The following is a 27,949-nucleotide window of genomic DNA, read 5'->3' on the forward strand; positions in this document are numbered from 1 at the left end:
GCCCCGCCCCCTCCCGTGGGGGAACCCGCGTTATGGGGCTGCGGGGGGGGGGGGGGGCGGCGAGAAGCAGGGATGGGGGGACAGGGGGAGGGAGGGGGATGGAGGGACAGGGAAAGGGACAAGGACAGGGCTGGGGGGACAGGGGACAGAGAGCAAGGGATAAGGGGGAAAAGGGGACGGGGGGGGAAGGGGACAGGGGACAGAGCAGGGGGACAGGGGGGACAGGGGACAGAGCAAGGGAGGGGGGATAGGGGACAGGGGACAGAGCAGGGGGACAGGGGACAGAGCAAGGGAGGGGGGATAGAGGACAGGGGACAAGGGGGACAGAGCAATGGATGGGGGGACAGGGGATGGAGGGGACAGAGCAAGGGATGGGGGGACAAGGGGGTACAGGGAACAGCAAGGGACTGGGGAATGGGGGGGACAGAGCAAGGGATGGGGGGACAGGGGATGGAGGGGACAGGGGACAGAGCAAGGGATGGGGGGACAAGGGGGTACAGGGAACAGCAAGGGACTGGGGAATGGGGGGGACGGAGCAAGGGATGGGGGGACAGAGCAAGGGATGGGGGGACAGGGGATGGAGGGGACAGGGGACAGAGCAAGGGACTGGGGGATAGGGGGCACAGGGACAGGGGGTAACAAGGGACAGAGTGGGACAGGGGACAGGGCAAGGGGGAGACGGGGACAGGGGAGGACGGGGGGACAGGGCAAGGGGGAGGAACAGAGCAAGGGTTGAGGTCAGGGACAAGGGACAGGGTCGGGGGGACAGGGGACAGAACAAGGGACAGGTTGGGGGAGACAGGGCAAGGGGGAGGACGGGGACAGGTGGGGGGACAGGTGGAGGGGACAGAGGGGGATGGGGAACAGAGCAAGGGACGAGGGGTACAGGGCAAGGGGGGGACGGGGACAGGTGGGGGGAACAGGGAACACAGCAAGGCACAGGACAGGGGGACAGAGCAGGTGACAGGGCAGGGACAGGGCGGGGGACAAGGAAGGGCAGGAAGAGGGCACATCATGGGACAGGGACAGGACAGGGCAGGGCAAGGGACAGGGCAGAATCATAGAATCACCAGGCTGGAAGAGACCCACGGGATCATCGAGTCCAACCATTCTAATCAAAGGACAGGGCAGGGGACAGGGACAGGGCAAGGCACAGGCACAGGCACAGCCAGTGTTGGGGACAGGCATGGCCAGCACATGGGGGGACAGGGCAGGGGACAGGCACGGCTGGCACAGGGGACAGGCACGGCTGGCAGAGGGGACAGGGCAGGGGACAGGCACGGCTGGCAGAGGGGACAGAGTAGGGGACAAAACGGGACAGGCCTGCCTGGCAGAGGGGACAAAGTAGGGGACAAAAGAGGGGACAGGCCTGTCTGGCAGAGGGGACAGAGTAGGGGACAAAAGAGGGGACAGGCCTGTCTGGCAGAGGGGACAGAGTAGGGGACAAAAGAGGGGACAGGCCTGTCTGGCAGAGGGGACAGAGTAGGGGACAAAAGAGGGGACAGGCCTGCCTGGCAGAGGGGACAGAGTACAGGACAGGCACAGCCAGCACAAGGGACAGGCCTGTCTGGCAGAGGGGACAGAGTAGGGGACAGAACAGGGGACAGGCACAGCTGGCAGAGGGGACAGGGCAGGGGAGACAGGCACGGCCAGCGCAGGGGACAAAAGAGGGGACAGGCCTGTCTGGCAGAGGGGACAGAATAGGGGACAGCACAGCCAGTGCAGGGGACAGGGCAGGGGACAGGCCTGGCTGGCAGAAGGGACAGAACTGGGGACAAAACAGGGGACAGGCACAGCTGGCAGAGGGGACAGAGCAGGGGACAGCACGGCCAGCGCAAGGGACAGGCCTGTCTGGCAGAGGGGACAGAGTAGGGGACGAAAGAGGGGACAGGCCTGTCTGGCAGAGGGGACAGGGCAGGGGACAAAACAGGGGACAGGCCTAGGTGGCAGAGGGGACAGAATAGGGGACATAACAGGGGACAGGCCTGCCTGGCAGAGGGGACAGAACAGGGGACAGGCACAGCTGGCAGAGGGGACAGGGTAGGGGACAGCACGGCCAGTGCAAGGGACATGCCTGTCTGGCAGAGGGGACAGGGCAGGGGACAGGCCTGTCTGGCAAGGGGACAGGGCAGGGGACAAGGCCGAACAGCCCCCAGGGGACCAGCCCCTGGCCCCGGCCCCCCCTGGGGAAGGGGCTCGGCCGAGTCCCCAGCCCCGCCGGGGAAGCAGCAACGTCCGAGCAGTGTCCGAGGGTCCTGTCCCCGCGCGGGCCCCCCTGTCCCTGTCCCCGGAGGGTCCCCGCGGTCAGAGGACGCTCTCCTTGCAGGTGCCGCTGAGGCTGCGCGGGCGGCCGCGCTCCAGCCGGCGGGCGGACAGGAGCCGTCGAAGGGACGAGGTGGAGCTCAGGTCCCCGCAGCTCTGCAGGTGGATCCCTTCGTGCGGCTGCTCCGCTCCCGGCCAAGCGCTCCAGGGAACCTGCAACCCCAGGGGAACGTGCTGCAGCCCTGCGAAAGGCTCCCCTGGTTTGCAGGACGTTCAACAAGGCCAAGGTCCTACACCGGAGTTGGGACAATCCCTGGTTTCAATACAGGATGGGGGATGACGTGGATTGGGAGCAGCTCTGAGGCTTGGGGTGGTGGTGGATGAGAAGCTCAAGATGAGCCGGCAACGTGTGAAAAGCCCAGAAACCAACCGTGGCCTGGGTTGTATCTGAAAGAAGCGTGGCCAGCACGGAGGGAGGGGATTCTGCTCTGGAGACCCCACCTGGAGCCCTTGATCGGTTCTGGAATCCCCAACATAAAGACACGAAACTGTTGGAAGGGGTCTAGAGGAGGGCACGGAGATAATCAAAGAGCTGGAGAACCTTCTGTAGGAGAACAGGCTGAGAGAGTTGGGGTCGTTCAGCCTGGAGGAGAGAAGGCTCCAAGGAGACCTTAGAGCAGCTTCCAGGACTGAAGGAGGCTCAAGGAAAGCTGGGGAGGGGCTCTGGATCTGGGATTGCAAAAATAGGATGAGGGGAACGGTTTTCAAGAGGGGAGATTGAGATGAGATCTTAGAGAGAAACGTTCTCCTGCGAGGTTGGTGAGACCCTGGCCCAGGTTGCCCAGAGCAGGGGTGGCTGCCCCATCCCTGGAGGGGTTCAAGGCCAGGTTGGATGGGGCTTGGAGCCCCTGGTGCAGTGGGAGGTGTCCCTGCCCGTGGCAGGGGTGGGACTGAATGAGTTTTGAGGTCCCTTCCAACCAACCCAACCCCTTCTGTGATTCTGTGATTCTAGGACACGGATGTTGAAGGATGGTGGAGGCGTGTGTCACCGGTACACACTGTGATTAAGGATGGGCTCATTCTCGTCAGGGCCTCTCGTGCTGCGCAAGGACTCTGGTGTCCCATAAGTTGGGACATCTCAGCAATTGCCTTCAGGTTGAGGTGATTCAGGGAGAAAAAAGCCTTGCGAAACGCAGGTTTTTCCCACTCGCAGCTCTGGTGGGGCCAAAGGGAAGGAGCTGCCGTGCCAGGAAGGCCAAGTGCTGCAGGAAGGAGGCTCCGCACGCACACCCTGCCTGCAGCCAACACCGTGGGGTGAGTGGTAGCAGGGACCAGAGACCCTGGAAGGGGCCAGTGGGGAGATGCTGGTAGGAACTGGATTCCAGCACAGGAAGAACATGGAGCTGTTGGAACAGGTTCAGAGGAGGCCACGGAGATGATCCGAGGGCTGGAGCACCTCCCGTATGAGGCCAGGCTGAGCGAGTTTGGGTTCAACCTGGAGAAGAGAAGGCTCCAAGGAGACTTTAGAGCAGCTTCCAGTCCAGAAAGGGGCTCCAGAAAAGCTGGGGAGGGGCTCTTGATCTGGGATTGCGAAAATAGGAGGAGGGGGAATGGTTTTGAGCTGCAAGAGGGGAGTTTGAGATGTGATCTTAGGAGAAATGTTCTCCTGTGAGGGTGGGGAGGCCCTGGCCCAGGTTGCCCAGAGCAGAGGTGGCTGCCCCATCCCTGGAGGGGTTCAAGGCCAGGTTGGATGGGGCTTGGAGTTCCTGAATCAGTGGGAGGTGTCCCTGCCCGTGGCAGGGGTGGGACTGGATGGGCTTTGAGGTCACTTCCAACCCAACCCATTCCAGGATTCTTTGACTGGAAGAAGGGAGAGGGTGTGGATGGGGCTGGGAAGGGGCTGCCCCTGTTGCCCGACCTCACCTGCTTGTGTCCCTGGGAGCTGTGCCCGGGCACCTCCATGCCCGCTGGTGGGCTGCGCTTGGGTCTCTGCAGGAACCTGGCCACCAGCCCACGGGTGCTACGGCAGACCTTGAGGTCCCCCAGCGAGCGAGTTGTTGTCTTCGACAACTGCTGTGTCACCTTCTTGGAGGGCAGCAGCTTGTTCTTCCCCACCGAGCTGGCCCGGAGCAGCAGAGGGGAGTCACAGTGCGAATGGCGGAGCAGGCAGGCTTCCGAGCACAACCCTGCGGAGACGCTGCCGTTAGATGCTGGGCTGAGACCAACGGCAGGAGGGTTAACGAGGCCACATGGCGGGTCCTGCACTTGGGGCACAACAACCCTGAGCAGCTCCAGCCTAGGAGAAGGCTGGCTGGAAAGTGCCTGGAGGAGAAGGACCTGGGGGGGTTGGTTGAACAGGAGCCAGCGGGGGCCCAGGGGGCCAAGAAGGCCAAGGGCATCTTGGCTTGGATCAGACCCGGCGTGGCCAGCAGGGCCAGGGAGGTTCTTCTCCCTCGGGACTCGGCCCTGGGGAGACCGCTCCTCGAATCCTGGGGTCAGTTGTGGGCCCCTCCCCACAAGAAGGATGTTGAGGCTCTGGAGCGAGTGCAGAGAAGAGCAACGAAGCTGGGGAGGGGGCTGGAGAAGAAGAGGAGCGGCTGAGAGAGCTGGGGGGGTTCAGCCTGGAGAAGAGGAGGCTGAGGGGAGACCTCATTGCTCTCTGCAACTCCCTGAGAGGAGGTTGTGGAGAGGAGGGAGCTGGGCTCTTCTCCCAAGGGCCGGGGACAGGACGAGAGGGAATGGCCTCAAGCTCCACCAGGGGAGGGTCAGGATGGACATCAGGAAAAAATATTTCACGGAAAGGGTGATTGGGCAGTGTCCGAGGCTGCCCAGGGAGGGGGTTGAGTCCCCTTCCCTGGAGGGGTTTAAGGGCTGGGTGGACGAGGTGCTGAGGGACATGGGTTAGTGATTGATGGGAATGGTTGGACTCGATGATCCGCTGGGTCTTTTCCAACCTGGTGATTCTAGGATTCTATGATGCTGCTCCTGATGGGACCCATCCCTGCAGCCCCCAGGGGTCCTGCTGTCCCCTCTCCCCAGCCAGAGGGAGCGGTACCACCCCAGGGCTCCATCAACCCTGCCCCACCTGGGTGGGATCTCCAAAGATTCCCCCCCCCCCGCCGTGATGTCTGTATCTCCCAGTACATCCCAGCACCCTGACCTGTATCCGCTGAGGAGTTGGACACGTTGTCCTCCAGTGCTTTGGTATAAAGTACTTCCCTGAAATCTGCTGGGAGCGGAGAGAGCGTTCAGGCTTTGGCAGCGCCCAGCGCGGCTGCGCAGCCCCCCAGCCCCAGCCTCCCCCCACTCCCCTGGCACAGCCGCCCACCTCAAACCAGCTCAAATCCCACTTGGCCACAGAAAAACGCAGCCAAAACTTGCGCCGCCCCCCGGCTGAGCTGGAGAGATAGAGCCCTGTCCCCATCCCTGTCCCCATCCCCAGAGCCGTTGTCACCTACCAGCACGGGTGGCCGTCGGGACCCCGGGATCGCTGTGCGACCTCACCAGCGGGCGCTGGCTCAGCGCCGGCGCTGGGGACGAGGGGCAGGAGGTCTCGCTGTTGCGTCGCGGCGCAACAGAGCGGTTCCCCCCACGTCCCTGCGGCGAGGAGCCCTTCTCCTTGAGCCGCACCTCGGGGAAGCAGGGGCCGGCGCAGCGAGCGAGCCCCTCCAGGCGATTGCAGCTGTGGGTGATGGCTCCGCCAACCAAGACGCCGTCGTGGTGGGGTTCAGCCGTGGAGCAGGAGTAGGAGCGCTCGCCCCGCACCCGGGGCTGGGGCGTCTCCTCGAAGGGACCCTGCAAACCCAACGTGGGGCTGCGCACGTGGTGGCTGCACTGCACGCAGTCCACGCTCAGGCAATAGTCCGCGCGGCTGCGCTGGATGGAACGGAAAAGGACGTAGTCAACGGAGCGCATGGAGCCCTGAAGCTCCAGCAGGCACGAATCCTCCGAGGGGCTGCTGTCCCCAGGGATGTCCATGATCTCGGACATGATCAGGGACCCGCTGTCCATGGACACTGCAGAGAATCAGAGAATCAGAGAATCATAGAATCATAGAATCACCAGGTTGGAAAAGACCCATCGGATCAGCAAGTCCAACCATTCCCATCAGTCACTAACCCATGTCCCTCAGCACCTCGGCCACCCGGCCCTTAAACCCCTCCAGGGAAGGGGACTCACCCCCTCCCTGGGCAGCCTCGGACACTGCCCAATCACCCTTTCCGTGAAATATAGGGCAGCTTTCCTGCTGTCCAGCCTGACCCTCCCCTGGTGGAGCTTGAGGCCATTCCCTCTCGTCCTGTCCCCTGGCCCTTGGGAGAAGAGCCCAGCTCCCTCCTCTCCACAACGTCCTCTCAGGGAGTTGCAGAGAGCAATGAGGTCTCCCCTCAGCCTCCTCTTCTCCAGGCTAAACCCCCCCAGCTCTCTCAGCCGCTCCTCTTCTTCTCCAGCCCCCTCCCCAGCTCTGTTGCTCTGCCCCTCTCTAAGCCATCGCTCTCCAAGCCCAAGGCTCTCACCTTCTCCGCTGAGCACGATGGAGGGGACGCGGTCGCAGGTGCAGGCGTGCGAAGCCTCCGTCAGCTGCGACTCAAACAGGGTGGCCTGCGAGACGCTGCGGTCAAGGCACAGGCAGGAGCAGGAGCCCAGCCCTGCTCGCTCATCCCCTGCCCCCCGTCTCCCACCTGGCTGTCCCCCCGCAGCCCCATCACGGTCTCGTAGGAGGGGGGAAAGTCGGTCGGGTAGAGGGGCACGGGGCTGTCCATGGAGCCGTTGTAGGTGATGCTGTGGAATCAAGAGCAGAAAAACCCCATCAGGTGGGATGAGCCCTGCTGGGAGGCAAAGAGGCCCCCCCAGCTCCTGCCCCACGGCAGCCAGGTACCTCTGAGCATCAGTCTCGGAGCTGCACGTGTATTCAGGTGGGTAGTAGGGCGGTGGTGGTACCGGAGGCACGAACTCCTCGAAGTCCATCACACTCTGCAGGAAGGTGTCAGGAGGGGATGTGCATTCCAGAGTCACAGAGCTCGAGCGCTGGGGGACCAGCTGCAGGGAGAGAGAGGAGGGAGAGCTGGGACCCACCCCTACCTGGAGATCCAGCGAGGGTTGCTTGTCTTGAGCCTTAATCCACACCCGGCTGGAGCACCTCAGTGTCTCCCTCAGCCTAGGAGAGCTCCTCAGCCTCATCTGCTCCTGGGCCAGGGCTGGGACTCACCACATGGACAATGTCGAGGGAGAAGATCTGGATGCAGCACACGACAGCGGAGAGCGTGCAGATGATGGTGGAGAAGACGGTCAAGCCGCAGACGCTGAAGAGGAGGTCCTGGAGAGGAGCAGGGCGAGCTGTGGGCTCCTGTAGGGCCCTCCACAAGGAGCCCTCGCCTCGCCGCAGGTCCCCAACCTTGAGTGCCACGCGGATGCTCCGGCAGTCGGGGTTGGGGAACATGGTCAGCATCTCGCTCTGCCGGCTGCACGAGGCAGGTGGGGGCTCCAAGCGGGCCTGGCAGCAGACGCACGAGTCCCTCTCCTGGGGAGAAGGAAAGCTATGAATGACCTCCAGATGCTGTGAGGGACCTCCAGATGCCGTGCTCTTCCCTGAGAGACATCAGTGCATCCCACTGCATAGGAACTGTTGGAATGGGTCCAGAGGAATCATAGAATCACCAGGTTGGAAGAGACCCACCGGATCATCAAGTCCAACCATTCCCATCAATCACTAACCCATGTCCCTCAGCACCTCGTCCACCCGGCCCTTAAACCCCTCCAGGGAAGGGGACTCAACCCCCTCCCTGGGCAGCCTCTGACACTGCCCAATCATCCTTTCCATGAAATATTTTTCCTGCTGTCCAGCCTGACCCTCCCCTGGTGGAACTTGAGGCCATTCCCTCTCGTCCTGTCCCCTGGCCCTTGGGAGAAGAGCCCAGCTCCCTCCTCTCCACAACCTCCTCTCAGGGAGTTGCAGAGAGCAATGAGGTCTCCCCTCAGCCTCCTCTTCTCCAGGCTAAACCCCCCCAGCTCTCTCAGCCGCTCCTTTTCTTCTCCAGCCCCCCCACCAGCTACAAAGGCTACAAAGATGATCTGAGGGCTGGAGCACCTCCTGTGTGAGGCTGAGAGAGCTGGGATTGTTCAGCCTGGGGAAGAGAAGGCTACAAGGCGACCTTTTAGCAACCTTCCAGTATCTGAAGGGGCTACAAGAAAGCTGGGGAGGGACTTTTAACACGCATGTTGCGATAGGATGAGGGGGAATGGCTTTAAATTAGAGAGGGGAAGATTAAGACTAGACATAAGGGGGAAATTCTTCACAATGAGGGTGGAGAGGAGCTGGAACAGGTTGCCCAGAAACATTGTGGTTGCCCCATCCCTGGAGGGGTTCAAGGGCAGGTTGGATGGGGCTTGGAGCCCCTGATGCAGTGGGAGGTGTCCCTGCCCAGGGCAGGGGTGGGACTGGGTGGGCTTTGAGGAGCCTTCCAACTCAAAGCATTCTATGATTCTCCACTCCCCAGCTCCCAGTACCCCCAGAGCCCTGCAGCCAGGGGACACTGGGCAGCCTCTCCAGCCTCACCCTCTCGCAGCTCTCCAGGGATTTCACCAGCTGCGCGTTCTGGCAGGACAGGATGGACCCGGCGAGGCTCAGCATGATGCCCAGCACCGACAGCAGCGTGAAGAAGGTCACCTGCAGCGGGGAAGAGAGGGGCTGGCTGCGGGGCAGGGAGCAGACACACACCCCTGCGTGTCCAGGGGCACGTGAGGCCCCTCAGCCCCCCACCTCTGCCAAGGTTCCCCCCTCAACACCTACCACCAGGGTGAGCGGCCGCTTCCAGGAGACGATGCCCACAAGCCCGGACAGCGCCAGCTGCGGATACACAAGGCCAGGGATGAGGATGAGGAGGGGTCCCTGCCAGGCAGTGAGGCCCAGAGCAGCCCCTGGCCTTGGATTAAGCCCCCCGCCCGGAGCCCTCTAGGTGGGGAGCCGGCCTGGGAGCCGCAGGGAAAAACGAGCTGGGAGAAACTGCTGATTCAGGGCAGCCTGGGGACTGCGGGCAGCCAACCCGGGCCGGGATCCGTGCTGCGGGGGCCCTGCGGGGGTCCTGCCCTCTCCCCGTGGACGCAGCAGGCAGAGCATCCCGCTGCTCGGCTTGGGAACAGAGCAGGGCTGTTCAGTTCTCCCCCCCAACCCCGGCGCTGCTGCACCCCCACCCCCCCTGCCCCCCAATCCCTGCCCGCTCGGGGGCTGCTCAGAAGCCAAACACCTCAATGCAGCCCCCCCGGACCACTCCCGGGGTCCCCATCGCAGCCAGCCGGGGGGAACCCCTGGGATTCTCCCACAATGCTCCGCGGCAGCCAGAGCCAGAGGGTGGGGGAGCAGCGGGGCTACAATCCCTTGGGACCAGTGGCCCATTCAGCATGCAGGGAGCCTGGAAGAGCAGGATTGAGCTCGATCACCCCCCGCGCATCACATCGCGGACCCCGCAGGACGACGCCCCGAGCCCCGCACTCACCGCGAAGCCGGCCCAGGACGGGCAGGAGTGTCGGATCTTGGCGGAGGGCGTGAGGGTGGCGGCCACCAGGCTGAAGGTGACGATGAGGATGCCCAGGACGGCTTGGATGAAGCCCAGCGCCAGCAGGACGTGCAGCCAGCCCCGCCGCCCGCGGAGGTGGGTGATGCTGCGGGACGCGCGGCCGGTCAGCGAGCGGCTGGACCCGCTGGGCGAGGGCATGGCTACCCCGGGGGGCGAGCTGGGGGGGCTACCGACCCCCCCCCCCGAGGCAGCCGGCGGCCCCGAGCCAGGATGGAGCCGGCCCCGGGGGTGCGGGGCTTGGGGGGGGGGGGTGTGGGATGCGGGAACGGGCCGCTCTGCGGGAACGGGGCGAGCTCCACCTTTCTCCTCCCGGAGGATGCTGAGGGCGGCTCCTCCCTGCCCCCCGGGGGCAGCGCCCGCGGCCACGCGGCCCCGGGAGCCGCCACCGGCTTTGCGGGGCGTCCCGGGAGCCTCACCGGGCTCTCGGCATCCCGACCGGAGCGGCGGCTTAAAGCCACCGGCGGGAGGTAGAAAGCGACCCCGGCGCTTCCTCCTCCTCCTCCTCCATCCCGCCCCGCGGGGACCGGGATCCGCGGCCCGGGGATGCGGGAACCGGGCCGGCTCAGCGGCTCCCGGAGCGGCCGCCGCCCACGAGCATCCTCCGGTACCGGCGGGGTCACCGCCTCGGGGGGGTCGGGGGCCCGGGAGGCCGGGGAAAGCGAGGGGAGCGGGCGAGCATCGCCTCCGCCGGCGGCCCCCGCGGCCCCGGGGCAGCTCCGGGTACCGGCCCCGCAGCCCGAGGAGCGAAACCGGGGCCGCGCCCGCCCCGCACCGGGGCCGCCCCTGCACGGCACGCCGGGAGCTGTAGTCCCGGGGCGCTCCGGGAGCGCGGCTGGAGCTGGGACCATCCCCACGGGCACAGGGACCACTGCGGTGGCCAGAGCATCACAGGATCACCAGGTTGGAAGAGACCCACCAGATCATCGAGTCCAACCATTCCATAAATCACTAACCCATGTCCCTCAGCACCTCGGCCACCCGGCCCTTAAACCCCTCCAGGGAAGGGGACTCAACCCCCTCCCTGTTCCAGTGACCCTTTCTGTGAAGTATTTTTTCCTGATGTCCAGCCTGACCCTCCCCTGGTGGAGCTTGAGGCCATTCCCTCTCGGCCTGTCCCCTGGCCCTTGGGAGAAGAGCCCAGCTCCCTCCTCTCCACAACCTCCTCTCAGGGAGTTGCAGAGAGCAATGAGGTCTCCCCTCAGCCTCCTCTTCTCCAGGCTAAACCCCCCCAGCTCTCTCAGCCGCTCCTCTTCTTCTCCAGCCCCCTCCCCAGCTTCGTTGCTCTTCTCTGCACTCGCTCCAGAGCCTCAACATCCTTCTTGTGGGGAGGGGCCCACAACTGACCCCAGGATTCAGCCATGGCATGAACCACTGCGGCCAGAGCTGGGACCACCACCGTGGGCACATGCACCACTGCAGATAGAGCTGGGACCACCATGGCTAGAGCGCAGACTACAGTGTCCGGAGCATGGACCATAGTGACCAGACCTGGAACCGCAGTGGCCATAGGTGGGACCACCACAAAAGGCACATGGACTGCTGCAGTGGCCAGAGCATCAACCACAGCATGGACCACAGTGACCAGACCTGGAACGACAGTGGTCATAGGTGGGACCACCACAATGGGCTCATGGACCACTACAGCCAGAGCTGGGACCATCAAAACCACCTCATGGACCACCACAGCCAGAGCTGGAACAGAACCATGTCCAGAGCATGGACCATAGTGACCAGAGCTGGGCCATCCCCCAGTACTCTTCCCCTCCCAGCGCACAGAGATGGAGGAGGCGCTGAGTGAAACTTCATTTATTCCTTAAATTAAACCTGAAGGCGGCTTGGCGTTGGGCACAGCAACACGCGGGACCGTGGCCAGAGCAGGGATCGCAGCCCAAGCTGGGACCACGGTGGCCAGAGCAGGGACCACCAGAGCTAGAGCACGGACCATGGTGGCCAGAGCTGGGACCACCACGACCAGGGCATGGCCCACCAAAGCTGGAGCTGCAACCATGGTGGGTCAGAGCCTGGACCACGGTGGCCAGAGCTGAGGCCACCGCTGTCACCCAGCACCAGCCCCACGCCAGGAGGCCAGGGCCAAGCCGTCCGTGGCTTGCAGGGGGTCGGCTGCATGCTTCGTGGCCCCCGCGGATGAAGGCACGAAGCCCCTCGCCAACCCAGGAGCATCGAAGAGGAGATGGGGCAAAGCACAACTCAATGGGACCCACAGCAGCGGTGCCAGGCCCTGGGATCACCGAGGACGATGACACAGGGGTTGGGGGACACCAGGGGGTGAGGAGGGACAGAGGGGCACGGGGATGGGCTCTTCCCGAGGAAGGGAGGGGGGTGAAGGGTGCTGGGAGAGAGCTGGAGGGGGGTGCAAGCAATCCCAGGCCCCAGGGCAGCAGAGGAGGGGAAGGGAGAAGTCCTTGGCCTGCTCGAGGGAGGTGAGGAGGCACCAGGAGCTCCTAGTAATCCCAGATGGCTGCGTTTGGGGACAGGCTGAAGGCACCGAGCCCCATCGCTCCCTGTCCTGGCCCCGCTCTCCCTCTCCCTGCGCGTGGAGCCCCCTCAGCCCAGCAAAGGTGAGAAAAAGAGGATGAGGAGAGGGACTGGAGGGGCAGCGCTCCCCCTCAGTACTCTGGGGACAGAGCCAGCCTCACCTCAAACAAGCAAGCCCGGAGGGGGAAGACCGGGATGATGTTCTTACGAGAAAACCGGGTCTCACATTGAAGGGAAGGCAGGGAAATTCCCCTCCAGGGAAGAGCCAGCCCTGCGCACCCAGGGACTGGGCACACAGGGAACCTTTTGTGTCCCAGGGTACACAAGTGCCACCAGCAGGCAGGGAAACGGGAGCACCCCCGGGAAGGGAAGAAGCCGTTTTGGTCCCTGTCACACGTCTTGATTCCCAGTGCTGGAAGGGAGAGCGATGACAGGCCCCAGCACCTCCCAGTCTGCTGAGGGAAGGGGACCAGCACAAACCAGAACGACCTCCAATCTGCGAGGAAATGGGTTAGAGCAGCAGACGATTCCGGCACCAGCACTTCCAAGCTGGGATGAGGCAGCCTCTGAGAGCTGATGCAGACACACGGGGATCCAATGAAAAGTGCAATTTTGGATTTCCTCTTCCTTCGAAAGAGCCCACGTGCGAGGAGAAGCCGGGGCTCCCTCCCGGCTACGGCGCCCGGAAGGCGTTGGTGGCAGCACCGGCGGCAGCGTTGGCCGCTGCCGTGCGCACAGCTTGGTTGGAGAAAACCCCCGCGGCAAATTCCTCCTGCGCCTTCTGGAAGCTGGCGCCCGTCCGGCGGTACAGAGAGTGGATCTGGAAGAGAGCGACGAGCTCAGAACCAGCACAGCAGCCCTGGAGAAGCAGGGCTGGAGAAGAAGAGGAGCGGCTGAGAGAGCTGGGGGGGTTTAGCCTGGAGAAGAGGAGGCTGAGGGGAGACCTCATTGCTCTCTGCAACTCCCTGAGAGGAGGTTGTGGAGAGGAGGGAGCTGGGCTCTTCTCCCAAGGGCCAGGGGACAGGACGAGAGGGAATGGCCTCAAGCTCCACCAGGGGAGGGTCAGGATGGACATCAGGATGAAATGTTTCCCAGAAAGGGTCACTGGAACAGGGAAAGGGTTGAGTCCCCTTCCCTGGAGGGGTTTAAGGGCTGGGTGGACAAGGTGCTGAGGGACATGGGTTAGTGATTGATGGGAATGGTTGGACTCGATGATCCGATGGGTCTTTTCCAACCTGGTGATTCTACGATTCTATGAAATTTGATCCAAACTCACCTTTTTCAGCATAATAATGCCCAACACAGCCACTGCTGTGAAGACCAAGGACACCAGGATCATCATCACAGCCACGGCTGTGTTCTGGCGCAGCGCTATCAGGCTCAGTATCCAGCCACTGCAAAAGAAGAGCCAATTACTCAGAGGTTCTCTCTTCCCCACCCACCTCTGCCCTGCTGAGATGCTTCCAGACCAGTACAACACGCACCAGAAGCCCCAGTTTGGAATTCCAATCGCCTGCAAGACGTACATCACATTCTGGGCAAAGAAGACGAAGAAGAAGACAAAGAAGTTGAAGGAACTGTCACTCCTGGAAAAGAGAGAGAGAGAGAGAGACAGGCAGGATTAGGCCACAGAAAAGAACTCTCAACCCTTCTTCAAAGCGGGGCAGACAAGGAGAACACGAGGCCCAGAGCAGAATCTCCACATCCCCAAGAACCAAAGGCCACGAGGAGCCTTCAGTGCGGCGCTCGCCACAGGGAGCAGCTCAGCTTTCCCAGGTTCCCAGCTGCTTTGGTTGCCCAGAAGCCGAAGCAGATACCCACCTGAAAGCTTTGTACATGGGCCTGTACCAGCAGACGAAGGAGCAAGGCGTGTAAAGGAGAGCCCAGAGAATGGAGAGGCCAAACCCAGAACCGGACGAGGGTTCCACACAGAACCAGGCCAGCGAGGACAAGAAGTTCAGGAAGAGCGCGATGGTGCTGGCTGCGAGAGAGGACAGGATCAGGCCGCTGAGCCACGCTCCCCTTCCCCACCGCGCAGGCTCAGCCTCGCAAAACCTGAGCAGAGCTGGAATTGTGATTTCCCCCGAGCAGAGCGTTCCCTTGCATTCAGAGCGCTTGTTCCTCTACGTCCTCAGGCTCTGCTCGCAGCTTTTCCCCCTGGACTCACCCATCCAGAGGTAATACATGGTCGAAACCGTCTTCTGGAAGTCGGCAGGGATCTCCACGGGGATGTCCTGGTAGAAGCAGGGCTTCACGGGGCAGAAGGACGGCAGCGGGGGCCAGTTGTTGGGCCTCGCTGCAGAGGGAAGGAGGGGAGAAGAGCGTAGGAGCGCTGCGGCACGAAGGATTGAGGGCTCCCTGCTTCCCCCAGGCTGGGCCCATTGCTGTTCCCTGCTCCCCGCTGGCCATTCCCATCCCTGTTCCCCATTCCCACCAGCCTTTCCCATTCCTGTTCCCCATTCCCAGCCCTGTTCCCCATTCCTATCCCTGTTCTCCATTCCCATCAGCCATTCCCACCAGCCATTCCCATCCCCATTCCCCATTCCCACCAGCCATTCCCAGCCCTGTCCCACATTCCCATCAGCCATTCCCATCCCCGTTCCCCATCCCCACCAGCCATTCCCAGCCCCATTCCCCATCCCCACCAGCCATTCCCATCCCCCTTCCCCATCCCCACCAGCCATTCCCATCCCCCTTCCCCATCCCCACCAGCCATTCCCATCCCCCTTCCCCATCCCCACCAGCCATTCCCATCCCCGTTCCCCATTCCCACCAGCCATTCCCAGCCCCGTTCCCCATTCCCATCAGCCATTCCCATCCCCGTTCCCCATTCCCAGCCCCATTCCCATCAGCCATTCCCATCCCCGTTCCCCATTCCCAGCCCCGTTCCCACTAGCCATTCCCAGCCCCGTTCCCCATTCCCACTAGCCATTCCCAGCCCCGTTCCCCATTCCCATCAGCCATTCCCAGCCCCGTTCCCCATTCCCATCAGCCATTCCCAGCCCCGTTCCCCATTCCCAGCCCCGTTCCCCATTCCCACCAGCCATTCCCAGCCCTGTCCCACATTCCCACCAGCCATTCCCATCCCCGTTCCCCATTCCCATCAGCCATTCCCAGCCCCGTTCCCCATTCCCAGCCCCATTCCCACCAGCCATTCCCAGCCCCGTTCCCCATTTCCATCAGCCATTCCCATCCCCGTTCCCCATTCCCATCAGCCATTCCCATCCCCGTTCCCCATTCCCAGCCCCGTTCCCCATTCCCAGCCCCGTTCCCATCAGCCATTCCCATCCCTGTTCCCCATTCCCATCAGCCATTCCCATCCCTGTTCCCCGTTCCCCATTCCCATCCCCGTTCCCCATTCCCACCAGCCATCCCCGTTCCCCGCTCCTGCCAACCGTTCCCATCCCCGCCCCCCACTCACTGGAACCGCCGAGGGCCGCGTTCTGCAGCTCCCGCTCCCTCCGGTCGAGCTCCTCGGCTTTCCGGTTCAGCTCCTCCTGCCGCTTGAGCAGCTCGGCCGTGGCGGCGGCTGCCGAGGCCTACGGGAAGCGCAGGCCCTGGGGCTCCCGCCACCGGCTCTCCGGGCCCGTTCCCAACGGAGACGAGGCTCCCGGTCCCCTCCCGGTCCCCTCCCGGTACCTGGGTGCCGTAGGAGCCGTAGTTACGGGGCTCGGTGGGGCTGGTTTTCCGCGGGGGCGCGGCGGCCGGTGGTGGAGCCGCCGACGGGGCCTGGTACGGTGGCGGCTGCAGGAGGCAGAGGGGACCGTGAGAGGCTGCTTCGACCGGGAAAGGAGCCGGGAACGGAGCCGGGAAGCGGGACACAGCCCGCTCCGCCCGTCCCGCTCACCGGGTCGTTCCCAAAGGGGTTGTAGGCGTCCAGCGTGGCGGGATCCGGGTCCGAGCGGGGCTGCAGCATCGCGGGGTCCTGGAAGAGACACGGATGGGGTGAGTGGGGAACGGGAATGGATGGGGGAGCGGGGAAGGGAGCGGGGAACAGATCGGGGAGTGGGGAATGGGAACGGATGGGGAGAATGGGAATGGATGGAGGAACGGGTCGGGGGAACGGGAATGGACAGGGGGAAAAGGAACGAATAGGGGGAACGGGAATGGATGGAGGGAACAGGAATGGTCAGGGGAGCAGGGAAACGGGAATGGATCGGGGAGCAGGGAACAGGAATGGATGGGGGAACGGGGAAACGGGAATGGATGGGGGAATGGATTGGGGAGCAGGGAACAGGAACGGGTGAGGGAGCGGGGAACTGGAATGGGTGGGGAAATGGGAACGGGTCGGGGAGTGGGGGAACGGGAACGGATTGGGGGGAATGGGAACGGATGAGGAGACTGGGAATGGATGGGGGGAACGGGTGGGGGGAACAGGAATGGATGGGGAGAATGGGAATGGGTTGGGGGAACGGGAACGGATTGGGGGAAGGGGGAAACGGATGGGGGGAACACGAGCGAATGGGGGAGCGTGGTAAGGGAAACGGATGGGGAGAATGGGAACGGATGGGAGGAACGGATGGGGAAAACGGGAACGGATGGGGAGAACGAACGGGAATGAATGGGGGGAATGGGAACGGATGGGGGGAACGGGTAACGGACAGGAGGCGCGGGGATAGGCCCAAGCAACGGGCGCAGGGCACGGGCACGGCGGGAGCGGGCGGGGTAAGCGGGGAACGGGAACGGCCTGCGGAGCCCGGGCCGCACCTGGAAGGGGTTATCCGGGAGCACGGCGGGGCCGCCGCGTTGGGCCATGGCCGGGCCGGGCCCGGTAGCGGAGCCAGCGGAGCCGCCGGAGCCGCCGCCGCCACCGCGCGCCGATTGGTCGCCGCAAAGTGACGTCACCCGGCGCCGGGCACGTGACGCGGGCACGTGACGCGGAGGGGGGTCACGTGACGGCGCGGCTCCTACACCCCCCCCCCCCGATCCCGCTTTGCCCCCTTGTCCCTCGAGTCCCCCCCCCGTTCCTCCGTTTTCCCCCTTTCCCCCCAGGCCTCTCATCCCCCTTTTCCCCTCATGTTCTCCCCACAGCCCCCCCTTTTCCCCCCTGTGACCCCCCAGCTCCCTCCATTTCCCCCTGTCCCCCCATCCCCGTTTTCCCCCATGTCCCCTGAGTCCTCCCCCCACCCCCTTTTTTCCACCCAGGACCCTCCCATCCACCTTTCCCTCCCTAGTCCCCCCCATTCCTCTTTCCTCCCTCTCCCCCTTTTCCCTAGATCCCTTTCCACACCCCCCCAAGTCTCCCCTATCCCCATTTTCCCCCTGCCCCCCCATGCCTCACTGTCCCCCCGAGTCCTCCCCATCCTACTTTGTCCCCCCCCTTCCTCAATTCCTCCTTTTACCCCCACATTCTCCCTATATCCCTCCCTTTTCTCCCCTGTCCCCCCATCCCCTTTTTCCCCCACGTCCCCTGAGTCCCCCCCCTCCCCCTTTTCCATCCACATCCCCCTTTCCCTTCCTGTTCCCCCCATGTCCCCCCACCCCCATCCCTCTTTTCTCCCTGTCCCCCTTTTCCCCAGGTCCCCACCCTCTTCCCCTGTCTCCCAGGTCTCCCCAATTTCTCCTTTCCCCCCAGATTTCTCTTACACCCCCCTTTTTTTTTTTTTCTAACCCCCCCCTTTTTTTTTTTTTAACGCTACAGTGTGACTGTAGCACACCAGGAACGCAGCCCTAGCAGAACAACCCCCAGCCCGGGTGGTTTATTCACTTCATCTTTATTTTTCACAAAGACTGTACAAAAAAATCTTTATAAAACTCTGGTGTGGGGATGGGCTATGACATTGATCCAAAAAATAATTCCCATGCAGTCCCACCAGCTTCATAACTTACAAGGAAAAACAGAGAAACTACGGAGAGCGGCGAGTCCTGGAGTATTTACAGCGCGGAGGGCAGGAGACGGAGCAAGATGGGAAGAGGAATTTACACCATGGACATAGAGGCCGGCAGAGACCATATTTACAATATCTCACATATTAACAGCTTTACAAACTCGTCCAGGGAGTTCTCGGGTATAAAAAAAAAGCACCAAGTGTCTGAATTAGAAATCGGACGGGCCTCCACGGGGGCTAGAATCCGAGGGCAGGTGGGCTCCTCCTCTGGCGTCACCGGCTGATGTCCCGGCTAGAGTCCCACAGCTTCGTGCTCGGCTCCAGCTCCAGCACGTCAAAGAAGGGGTGTTTGAGGGCTTCGGAGAGGGTGATGCGCTTGGAGGGCTCGTACTCCAGCATGCTCTCGATGAGGTCGAAAAGGCGGTGGTGGTCCTCGGCCTCGGAGGTCAGGTAGCGCTGGGGAGAAGGAGCGAAGAGGTGAGGGCCAAGGGTGCTGCGCTGCCGCGGTTGTAACGCATTCCCTGGGCTGAGCAGTGAGAATCGTAGTAGCACCAGGTTGGAAGAGACCCACCGGATCATCGAGTCCAACCATTCCCATCAATCACTAACCCATGTCCCTCAGCACCTCGTCCACCCGGCCCTTAAACCCCTCCAGGGAAAGGGACTCAATCCCCTCCCTGTTCCAGTGACCCTTTCTGCGAAAAATTTTTTCCTGATTTTCAGCCTGACCCTTTCCCCTGGAAAGCCTGGTTTGTTCAGAACTATCTCTGATCCTAGACCTGAGCTCTAGGCCGCTTCAACCAAGCGCAGACCTGCCAAGTTCCCACCCTCCCCGAGATCCTTCCCAGGCACTTCCTGAGGTCTCCATGCCCTCCTCCTCCTCCTCCTCCACTTCAGATTAAGCTCAGGCTGCTGCCATCTTCCTAGTTTATGTCTGGGACAGCCAAGGCTCCTTCAGGAAGACACTGGTCTGAGCCTTTTGGTGGCCCAACCTTGCCCACAGGAGGAATCTTCACAACCAGGGCAGGCACTAAAAGACTCTGCAATGAGAAGAGGATGAAGCCCACGGGTGCTTCTGCCCTCCCTGCCTTACCCGCAGCGGTTTGCAGTTTTCCCTAACATAGCGGCCAGCAGAGGTGTTGTCATCCCAGTCCAGGCGACCGTGGTAGAAATACTTCTGTTTCCTGTCAGAGTAAGAGGTGGGAAGAGGTTACATCCAAGCACAAAATATCTCACAGCCATAGCTCTGCCCCAGCTGCTTCTCCGGTGACTGTAGCAGCAGAACCGGCTCAGCAAGCAGCTTCAAAGCTCGGTCCCTCGGAGAAAATCAAAGCAGGAAAGAGCTGGCAAACCTTCAGTGCTCAACCAGCCTTACTCACCTCGTCTTCCGGATCATCCGAGAAGGAATTGGCCCCAAGATCCTCTCCATCATGGCCAGGTGCTCCCGGTTGTCGTGTGTCTGAGAGAGAGAAATGTAAAAAGGACGGCATGGAACAGATTCCAGTTGTCCTGCCTCCAGCCCTGGGTACTCAGGAACCCCTCGCTGGGCCTCAGTCGCCTCTACACGACCCCAGAGGGAGCCCGGCTGTACGCGAGAACCAGCAGCCTCTGCCATCGGGTGTGAGGCAGCCGCCCAGCGCCCGATTCTCACCTGGAACAGGGTGAAACCCACATAATACTCAAAGATGATGCAGCCGATGCTCCACACGTCACAGGGCTGGCTCCAGCCGAGCTCTAAAAAACAATGCTTTTTAAATAAAACATCCCGTTACGGCCTAAAATCCCAAAGCCCTTCCCCTTGTCCGTCTAAAACAAACCATTGACCGCAAAAAAAAACAACATTCCCATTCCAGCCAGGCTCTCAACATGCTGGTGGCAATAAATTCCCAGCTGGCAGTGATGCCAAAGCATCAACTTCGAAGTTGTTGACCCTCCCAGAAAACAGAGTAGAGCACGTAAAATAAAACGCTTCTCATTTAGCATTAGGATTTGATAATTTAGTGTTAGTATTTGATAGCATTTGATAGGAATGGTTGGACTCGACGATCCGGTGGGTCTTTTCCAACCTGCTGATTGTATGATTCATCTCCCAGGGTAAATGCAGGATGGATATTGAATGACGTGGAGGCAAAACACCCCTCAATTCCACAGGCAGCAGCCCGGGCACTCGAGGCCAACACCGGCGTCTGCAGACAGACCAAGGTGGTACCTACCCAGGATGACTTCTGGGGCCCGGTAATGCCTGGTGGAGACGATCGTGCTGTGATGCTCGTGATCAAACGTGGCACTGCCGAAGTCCACCACTCGGATGGACGTGCTCTTCACGCTCCGCTCATCGCGTTTCTTTGCAAGAAGAGTGGGAGAACGCTATCAATCACTCAGGAATTTCTAGATACTGACTTAGCCCCTTCCTTACACAACTGAGGCTTCAACACGGGAAGGAGAAGGCTTCGAAGGGCACATTAGCAGAGGCACAGCCCCCAAACAAACCATGGTGCAGGTAACCACGTGGTCCCTACGGCTCATTTACAGACTATACAAGCCATTCACGCAGGGTGCAGGCCCTGAACAAGACTATGAATGTTGTTTAGCAACCCTCCATCTCCCAGGGCCATGTTTCCAACTCCCACCCACAGGGATACCAGAAGGTACCGCTAACGGCAGTGCCGTTACCTTCTCCAGGTTGTAGGAGAGCTCGTAGTCAGAGTTAACGAAGAGGATGTTCTCCGGCTTGAGGTCCGTGTGAGTGAGTTTGTTGTCGTGCAGAACTGAGGAAGCAAAGAGTTGGGGTGATGGAAGAGCAGTGAGGGAAGGCTGCACCCACCTGAAGAGCCAACACCATTAATTCAGTTTGATTGACACCACTTTAGCCCACGTTTAGAACTGGATGTGAACACTAAGGCTCATCCAGGCCGAGCTGCTCCGACAGAACCACAAAGATTTATCACATCCATCACCGGAATGTTTGTGGAGGTGGATGTTGAATTGCCCTGAGCTACTGCCAGCCCACATGCATCAGCAAACATTATGATCAGGAAAAGAAAAAGGATTCGTTCCAAGCACACACGCTGCTGGAGGGGCAGGAAGGCTCAGTCTAAGAACTGGAACAGCAGCACCGCAGCAAAAAAAATTGCTGCTTTGGGCCCCCAGCTGCAGAACTGGCAAAGAAATTGGGAGCTGCAGAGCTCTCCGGGTGGAGCAGCGGAGAGAAGAGCAGGGAGCACTTACATTTCACGGCCTGGCACACTTGGTAGGCCATGTGCCGCACTTGGTGGATGGGGTAAGGCAGGTAGTTGTTGTCCTTCAGGAAATCAAAGGTGCTGAGCCCCAGCAGCTCGAAGGAGATGCACATGTGGCCGTGGTAGTCAAACCAGTCAAACATCCTGACACACAGACTGAGAGAAAAACCCTGATTCGGGACAGAACTGCAGGCACCGCTTAGCTGTGTCATCCCTGAGCCAGGCTCCTCCTTTCCTCGCTCCGTTTCTGTCCCACAACGAGCTAATCTGCCTCCAATAAATTAGCTACAGACAAGTCCAGTCACACAACACCAAGTCCCTCCCTCATCCCATCCCTGCTAAGGCAAGGCTTGCCCTTCCATTTATTTTACCAGCGCACACGCACACTCACTTTGTATTCTCTGGATCCTTCTCGTTGATTTTCTCCAGCACGTTAATCTCCAGTCGAGCAGCCTCTTTGTATTTCTCGACGTTTTTAATGATTTTGAGAGCAACACGTGCACCACCCCTGGGGGAAAAAGGGAAGGAAGCGCGAGGTCAGCCCCACGCTGGGTAAGCGAGCCCATGCCCTACGGAAGGGCCTTTCTGACCCAGCATCAAGCTGCATCAGGGGAAATTTAGATCGGAAATTAGGAAAAATTTCTTCAAAGAAAGGGTTCTCAAGCACAGAGGCTGCCCAGGGAGGGGGTTGAGTCACCATCCCTGGAGGGGTTTAGAAGGTAGATGAGGTGCCGGGTAGATGAGGTGCCTGGGGACATAATTTAGTAGTAGACAGGTAAGGTTGGAGTTGATCATCTCCAAGGTCTTTTCACAGAATCACCAGGTTGGAAAAGACCCACCAGATCAGCGAGTTCAACCATTCCATCAATCACTAACCCATGGCCCTCAGCACCTCGTCCACCCGGCCCTTAAACCCCTCCAGGGAAGGGGACTCAACCCCCTCCCTGGGCAGCCTCGGACACTGCCCAATCACCCTTTCCAGGAAAGATTTTTTCCTGACGTCCATCCTGACCCTCCCCTGGTGGAGCTTGAGGCCATTCCCTCTCGTCCTGTCCCTTGGGAGAAGAGCCCAGCTCCCTCCTCTCCACAACCTCCTCTCAGGGAGTTGCAGAGAGCAATGAGGTCTCCCCTCAGCCTCCTCTTCTCCAGGCTAACCCCCCCCAGCTCTCTCAGCCACTCCTCATAAGGCCTTTTCCAACCTAATGATTCTACGTTTCTGTGCCGTGCAGCCTTGCTCCATTTGGAAGGTGCCTGTTAAGGAGCACCCACCAAATCCACGCCTCACAAACAGCCTCAAAGCTCTCCCGACCCCTCTCTAAGACACAGAAAACCCAGGATCAGCTGGAAACGGAGACTCATTTTCACCCCTAGGCTCCCACAAGAGGCCCTGGCGCTCTCTGCAATCTCTTTATCCCTCCCCGTCCCAGACGTACCTCCGGTGATCGATGCACTGCACCACTCTGCCGAACGTGCCTTCCCCTAAGGTGCTAATAATCTCATCTGGGAGGGAAGAGAAAGAGAGGGGAGAGGATGAGAGCGTGAGCACGACCTGGGTGCAGCGCATACACAAGGCAGAGGAGAATGCATTGCAACACCTAACCTGCACACAGCTCGAGAGGCCGGAGCAGCGGAAGGCTGACACCGGCTGCACAAGGCAACTGCCCTAATTCCCTGGCACTCGAGGAACAATACGAAATATAAAAACGTAGCTTTAACAAAAGGGGAAGGCAAAGGAGAGGGTGTCTCTTTAATAAACAATGAAAATAAAATGAAACAGAAAGATAAGACAGATCTGCGACTGCGATGGGAGCTTAACTAGAGAGCTAAATTATGTTACGATTTGGCTGTACATCTTTCTTGTAGCCAGTCGCCGACGCGATAGATCAGATGCCCCTCGTCGTCGTCCTCCACACTCTTGGCCCTTCTGCTGCTCTGTCGACTCCGCTGCTGGCCCAGGCAGACAGGGAATTCATCATTCACCAATCATTTTCAAACCAGCGCAGCAGCCAGCGTCACGCATTGGTTGGTTTGGGAATTCACATGGTTGTTTGAGGAGGGGTTGCAGGAGGAGATTCCCAGCCAATTCATACGGCACAGAGGAATATATAACGATAGGGATATTGCAAGGGAACATGTCAAGATAACAACACACTAGCTCAGAAAAGAAAAAAACAGTTTTGCTTTTTTCGTTGTAGCGAAAAAAAAAAAAAAAAGAAAAACAAAAAAAAAAAGAAGAACCAAAAAGAAAATCCAAAAGAAAAAAAAAAATAGAACCTGCAAACAGCACCCCCCCCGAGCAGCGTGAGAGAGCAGAGGTGTGTGAGCAGTGGGGCCTCGCGCTCCTCAGGGGGCTCAGAGAGGAACAGCACTGCCCGTTGGGTCCTGGGCAACGGCGAGAGAGCCCAGCTCCGCAGCCGGGTGCCCAGCGGCCGCGGGGAAAGGCTCCCTGGAAAGGCAGCGGAAAGCTCCAGCGAGGGGGCTGGGCTGCTCCACGCAGACGGTCCCCATCCCATTCCAACAACCGCCCCCGCCTGGCTTCCCCCAGCCCCAACACGCAGCAAAAGATGAATTCAGAGATTTCAGACCGATCCATCCAAAAATCAGAAAGAATGTCAGAGTTTTATGGATCTGCCTGGGGAAGATGTGGCACCTCTTCCTAAACCCACCCCCAGAGAAGCTGATCCTGGAAGGATTAACTTCCAGGAGAGAAGCAGAGGCCCAACAGGGAGCAGGGACAGCCTGGGATGAGGCAGATAAGAGGTTTACGCCAGAGAAGAGAGAATTCCTGCCTTCGGTTCTTCAGCTAAGTATCCCCACACCTGGGAGTAGCCAGCCAGCAGACTCAGGACCTGAATCCAGCCCCCAAACCCATCCCTGGACACAGCCAGAACAGACCAGACAACACTGAGAGCTCCACACACAGAGCAGAGAACGCTTCTGGGGTCTGACAGAAGTGGAAGGTGAAGAGCAGAAACAGATGAGAAGAGAAAGCCAGGGACACTGCTGGGAAGAGCCTGTTGACGGTTGCTGCCTGCACCTGAACTGATATCGGTTTGAGCTCTGCTCCTGCGCCAAGCCCCTCGCACAACATCCCACGTCAGCTGAGCCCCTCAGGATCCTGCTTTGGCACAGAACGTGGCCCTCGGAGACCAGGGCTTCCTCCACAGAACACAGGCCCGAAGCGGGCACCGCAGGGACCCAGCTGCCTGGGACCAGGATCAGCTGAACCTCGCATACGTGACTGCTTGGCTGGGGTTCCTGAATGAACATCTCCGAATCAAAGCAGCACTCTGCAGGGATAAGGGAGCTGAGGAGCGTGGCACCACCCTGGGGACACGCCAGCCTCGTGGGGCCTGTCCTCCTCCCACCTCTGAGCGGGCAGCGCTACAGAAGAGCCTGCGGCACCGGCTGGCACGGGGCAGCCACGGCCGAGACACACCAGGACGGTGACAGAACCGCAGTCTGCATCAAAGATTTCCTACGCATTCCTCAAGCCGAGGCCGAAAGAGCATTAGAAAGTGAGTTTTCCACTTACCCAGCTCGCCACCTGGGAGAGAAAGGTTACAGGGAGGCCCAGCGCAGCAGGATACTCACCGATGAGGAGCGACTAAAGGACCGGCTGCGGCGCCGCCTCCGCCTGTGCTTACGCCGGCTGCTTTTGCAGCTCCGGTAGCTGCCCTCGCGGTCCCGGGAGCGCCGGTACTCGTAGGAATGATGGTACTCGGGTTCATAGTAGGCTTCCCCTCGCTCGCGGCTGTAATCGTTCCTCCGATAGCTGTCACAGTAACGCCGGTCGTAGGCCCTTCGGTCAGCTGAGTGGTCGTCGTAGCTAGGGAGGGGAAGCAAGCCAAGAGGAGCGATTAAAAACATCGCCTGGAAGCTCAGGAGAGAGCAAGGCCCAAGTCCCCGTGAATCGGAGCTAATCTGAGCTGAAGAAAAGCAGCAGGGCTCAAAGTCTTGCCTTGTTTTCGCAGACTCACCTCCTGGATCGAACGTGGTAACTGTCTTCCCGCCGGTGCCGCCGGTCACGCTCGCTGCTGCTCGATCGCGACCGCGTCCGCCGTCTCTTGTGTTTGCGACTTCTGTAGCGCTCGTGGTAGCTGCCCCGGCTGCTGCGCTCCGACGAGCGGTACCTCCGGGAGTGAGGCATCTGCAAGGAAACGCGGTGGTGACCACGGGAGGCAACCACGAGGGAGAGAAACCACCGCAATCCACAGCCAAGGAGCGGGGAGATGATCAGCAGCACGTCCAAGTGAGGGATTTGAGATGGAGAACACGAACTTCTGAGAGATCCCAGAACCCCATACAAGAGGCCCCTCCCCACAAGAAGGATGTTGAGGCTCTGGAGCAAGTGCAGAGAAGAGCAACGAGGCTGGAGAAGGGGCTGGAGAAGAAGAGGAGCGGCTGAGAGAGCTGGGGGGGTTTAGCCTGGAGAAGAGGAGGCTGAGGGGAGACCTCATTGCTCTCTGCAACTCCCTGAGAGGAGGTTGTGGAGAGGAGGGAGCTGGGCTCTTCTCCCAAGAGACAGGGGACAGGACGAGAGGGAATGGCCTCAAGCTCCACCAGGGGAGGGTCAGGATGGACAGCAGGAAAAAATATTTCCTGGAAAGGGTGATTGGGCAGTGTCCGAGGCTGCCCAGGGAGGGGGTTGAGTCCCCTTCCCTGGAGGGGTTTAAGGGCTGGGTGGACGAGGTGCTGAGGGACATGGGTTAGTGATTGATGGGAATGGTTGGACTCGATGATCCGATGGGTCTTTTCCAACCTGGTGATTCTATGATTCTATACAGCCTGTGCCTGCCGCAGCTCCATTTCCCTGGTTACTTTCCCCTCTTTGTCCCCCATCTCCACTGGGCACAGCTCCAGGAGCACCATTTGCACCTTCAGGGCTTCCACCACCTCTCTTTAAATGAATATGTTCCAGGATGGGCAGAAGCGCCACTAGCAAACTGAAGGACAGTGAAATAAAGGCTAGGATCTCATCAGTGCTTGATCCAAAGTCCTCGTGCATCCGTACTGGAGACCTTGGGTGGCCAGCTCCTGCCATGGGCAGGGACACCTCCCACTGCATCAGGGGCTCCAAGGCCCATCCAACCTGGCCTTGAACCCCTCCAGGGATGGAGCAGCCACACCTGCTCTGGGCAACCTGGGCCAGGGCCTCCCCACCCTCTCAACAAAACATTTCTCCCCAAGACTGCATCTCTATCTCCCCTCTTGCAGCTGAAACTGTTCCCCTTGCCTCATCTCTGCACTCAACAGCCCCTCCCCAGCTTCTCCTGCAGCCCCTTTCAGCACTGGAAGCTGCTCTAAGGTCTCCCTGGAGCCTTCTCTTCTCCAGGCTGAACAACCCCAACTCTCCCAGCCTGGCCTCGCACAGTAGGCGCTCCAGCCCTCAGATCATCATCATGACCTCCCTGGACCCATTCCAAACGATCTGGATCCTTCACACGCTGAGGATTCCAAGAACCCAGTGCAGGGCTACAGGGGAGGTCTCCCAAAAGCGGAGCAGAGGGGCAGAATCCTTCCCCTCACCCTGCTGGTCTCCTGGTTCTGGACGCAGCCCAGAATACGTTTGGTTTTTGAGTTCTGAGCACACATTTTTAGCTCTGGCAACATATTTTGGTTCTAGAGAACCCAGCAGCAAGCCCTGTATCACCTCCACGGGTTCTTCCTTCATCAGCAGCCCTCCCAGCCGAGTTTCTCCTCCCCCAAATCGCTCTCTTAGCGTTTCTGGCACAGCAAAACCGTCCCGGGAGGCGATGACCAGTGCGAGCTTCACCCCCGGGCCCTGCGGGGCCTCTCCCGGTTGCCCCGGGGCCACTCCCTGCCTGTAATTACCGGCTGGACGCGACGGCGCGGGGGAGGAGGCGCGACCCGGAGCACCGGGGAGGCGGCGCCGCCATCGAGGCGTTCCGCAGTCAGCACCTTCGGAACCGGTTTGGGGACGGCGACGGCGGCTGCCGGCGCCTCCAGCGGGCGCGGGGCCGCGCCGAAAGCGGCGACACCGGGGCTCGGCCACCGGGAAAAAGAGCGGGGCTGCGGGAAGGGGCGGCAGAGAGCGAATCCCCTAACTTCCTCGGGGCCATCCACCCCTTCCCCCGTCCCCTCCGCAAGGCCCAGGCCGCGGGGCTGCGGCCTCGCCAGGACCCACCGGGCCGGGCCTACCCCGGGGCCGCCACCGCCACCGCCCCCGCCAGGCGCGGAGGCCGCGGCCCAACCCCTCCCCGCCCCCCCCAGCCGCCGCGCCCCGCTCCGCACCGTCCTCGCAGCCAGCCCGGTGCGTTTATCCCACAGGAAATCCGTGATGGCGGCTATGGAGCCCCCGGGAACACCGGGCCCCGCACAGCAGCTGCTCGGGCTCCGCCGCCGCCGCCCCGTGCGCCGCCGATCCGGGTCCCCCGCCAGGCCGCGCGCGCGCGCACGCACGTAGGCACGCACGCACGCGCTACGTCAGACGCACGCACGTCGCCACGCCCACCGCGCCCTGCCCGGCCCGGCCGCGCCCACCCCATCTTGGCCACGCCCACTGCGCTAAGCCACGCCCACCGCCTCGATT

General features: G+C 61.0%; 2 protein-coding genes across 5 annotated transcripts; both read right to left on the reverse strand.

Moving 5' to 3' along the window:
• Positions 1-891: 891 nt before the first annotated feature.
• Positions 892-9,990, reverse strand: ENTREP3 (endosomal transmembrane epsin interactor 3). The gene is made up of 12 exons (XM_069878735.1): positions 9,753-9,990; positions 9,050-9,106; positions 8,816-8,926; positions 7,655-7,780; positions 7,469-7,576; positions 7,139-7,299; positions 6,942-7,041; positions 6,777-6,861; positions 5,721-6,278; positions 5,423-5,491; positions 4,186-4,448; positions 892-2,475 (listed from the first exon to the last, which is right to left on the reverse strand). Exons 1-12 carry the CDS (start codon positions 9,969-9,971, stop codon positions 2,305-2,307), a joined length of 2,028 nt encoding a protein of 675 aa, XP_069734836.1. The 5' UTR covers positions 9,972-9,990; the 3' UTR covers positions 892-2,304.
• Positions 9,991-11,624: 1,634 nt separating this feature from the next.
• On the reverse strand, positions 11,625-27,790 carry LOC138732256 (dual specificity protein kinase CLK2). 4 transcript variants are annotated; one of them, XM_069878786.1, is made up of 20 exons: positions 27,652-27,790; positions 25,377-25,546; positions 24,991-25,225; positions 23,247-23,343; positions 22,830-22,896; positions 21,788-21,904; positions 21,386-21,552; positions 20,831-20,925; positions 20,371-20,500; positions 19,809-19,891; positions 19,537-19,616; positions 19,251-19,341; positions 16,177-16,254; positions 15,969-16,073; positions 15,751-15,868; positions 14,497-14,625; positions 14,151-14,310; positions 13,814-13,915; positions 13,606-13,723; positions 11,625-13,149 (listed from the first exon to the last, which is right to left on the reverse strand). In XM_069878786.1, exons 2-20 carry the CDS (start codon positions 25,544-25,546, stop codon positions 13,003-13,005), a joined length of 2,289 nt encoding a protein of 762 aa, XP_069734887.1. In that variant the 5' UTR covers positions 27,652-27,790; the 3' UTR covers positions 11,625-13,002. The 4 variants fall into 4 exon arrangements, with proteins under 4 accessions (XP_069734887.1, XP_069734886.1, XP_069734885.1 ...); XM_069878784.1 differs by lacking the exons at positions 11,625-13,149; positions 13,606-13,723; positions 13,814-13,915; ... (3 more) ...; positions 15,969-16,073; positions 16,177-16,254 and adding an exon at positions 18,025-18,613 and having other exon boundaries at positions 23,247-23,340; XM_069878782.1 differs by lacking the exons at positions 11,625-13,149; positions 13,606-13,723; positions 13,814-13,915; ... (3 more) ...; positions 15,969-16,073; positions 16,177-16,254 and adding an exon at positions 18,025-18,613.
• Positions 27,791-27,949: the final 159 nt, after the last annotated feature.

Source organism: Phaenicophaeus curvirostris, chromosome 29 (assembly GCF_032191515.1).
Source record: "Phaenicophaeus curvirostris isolate KB17595 chromosome 29, BPBGC_Pcur_1.0, whole genome shotgun sequence".
Taxonomy (NCBI): domain Eukaryota; kingdom Metazoa; phylum Chordata; class Aves; order Cuculiformes; family Cuculidae; genus Phaenicophaeus; species Phaenicophaeus curvirostris.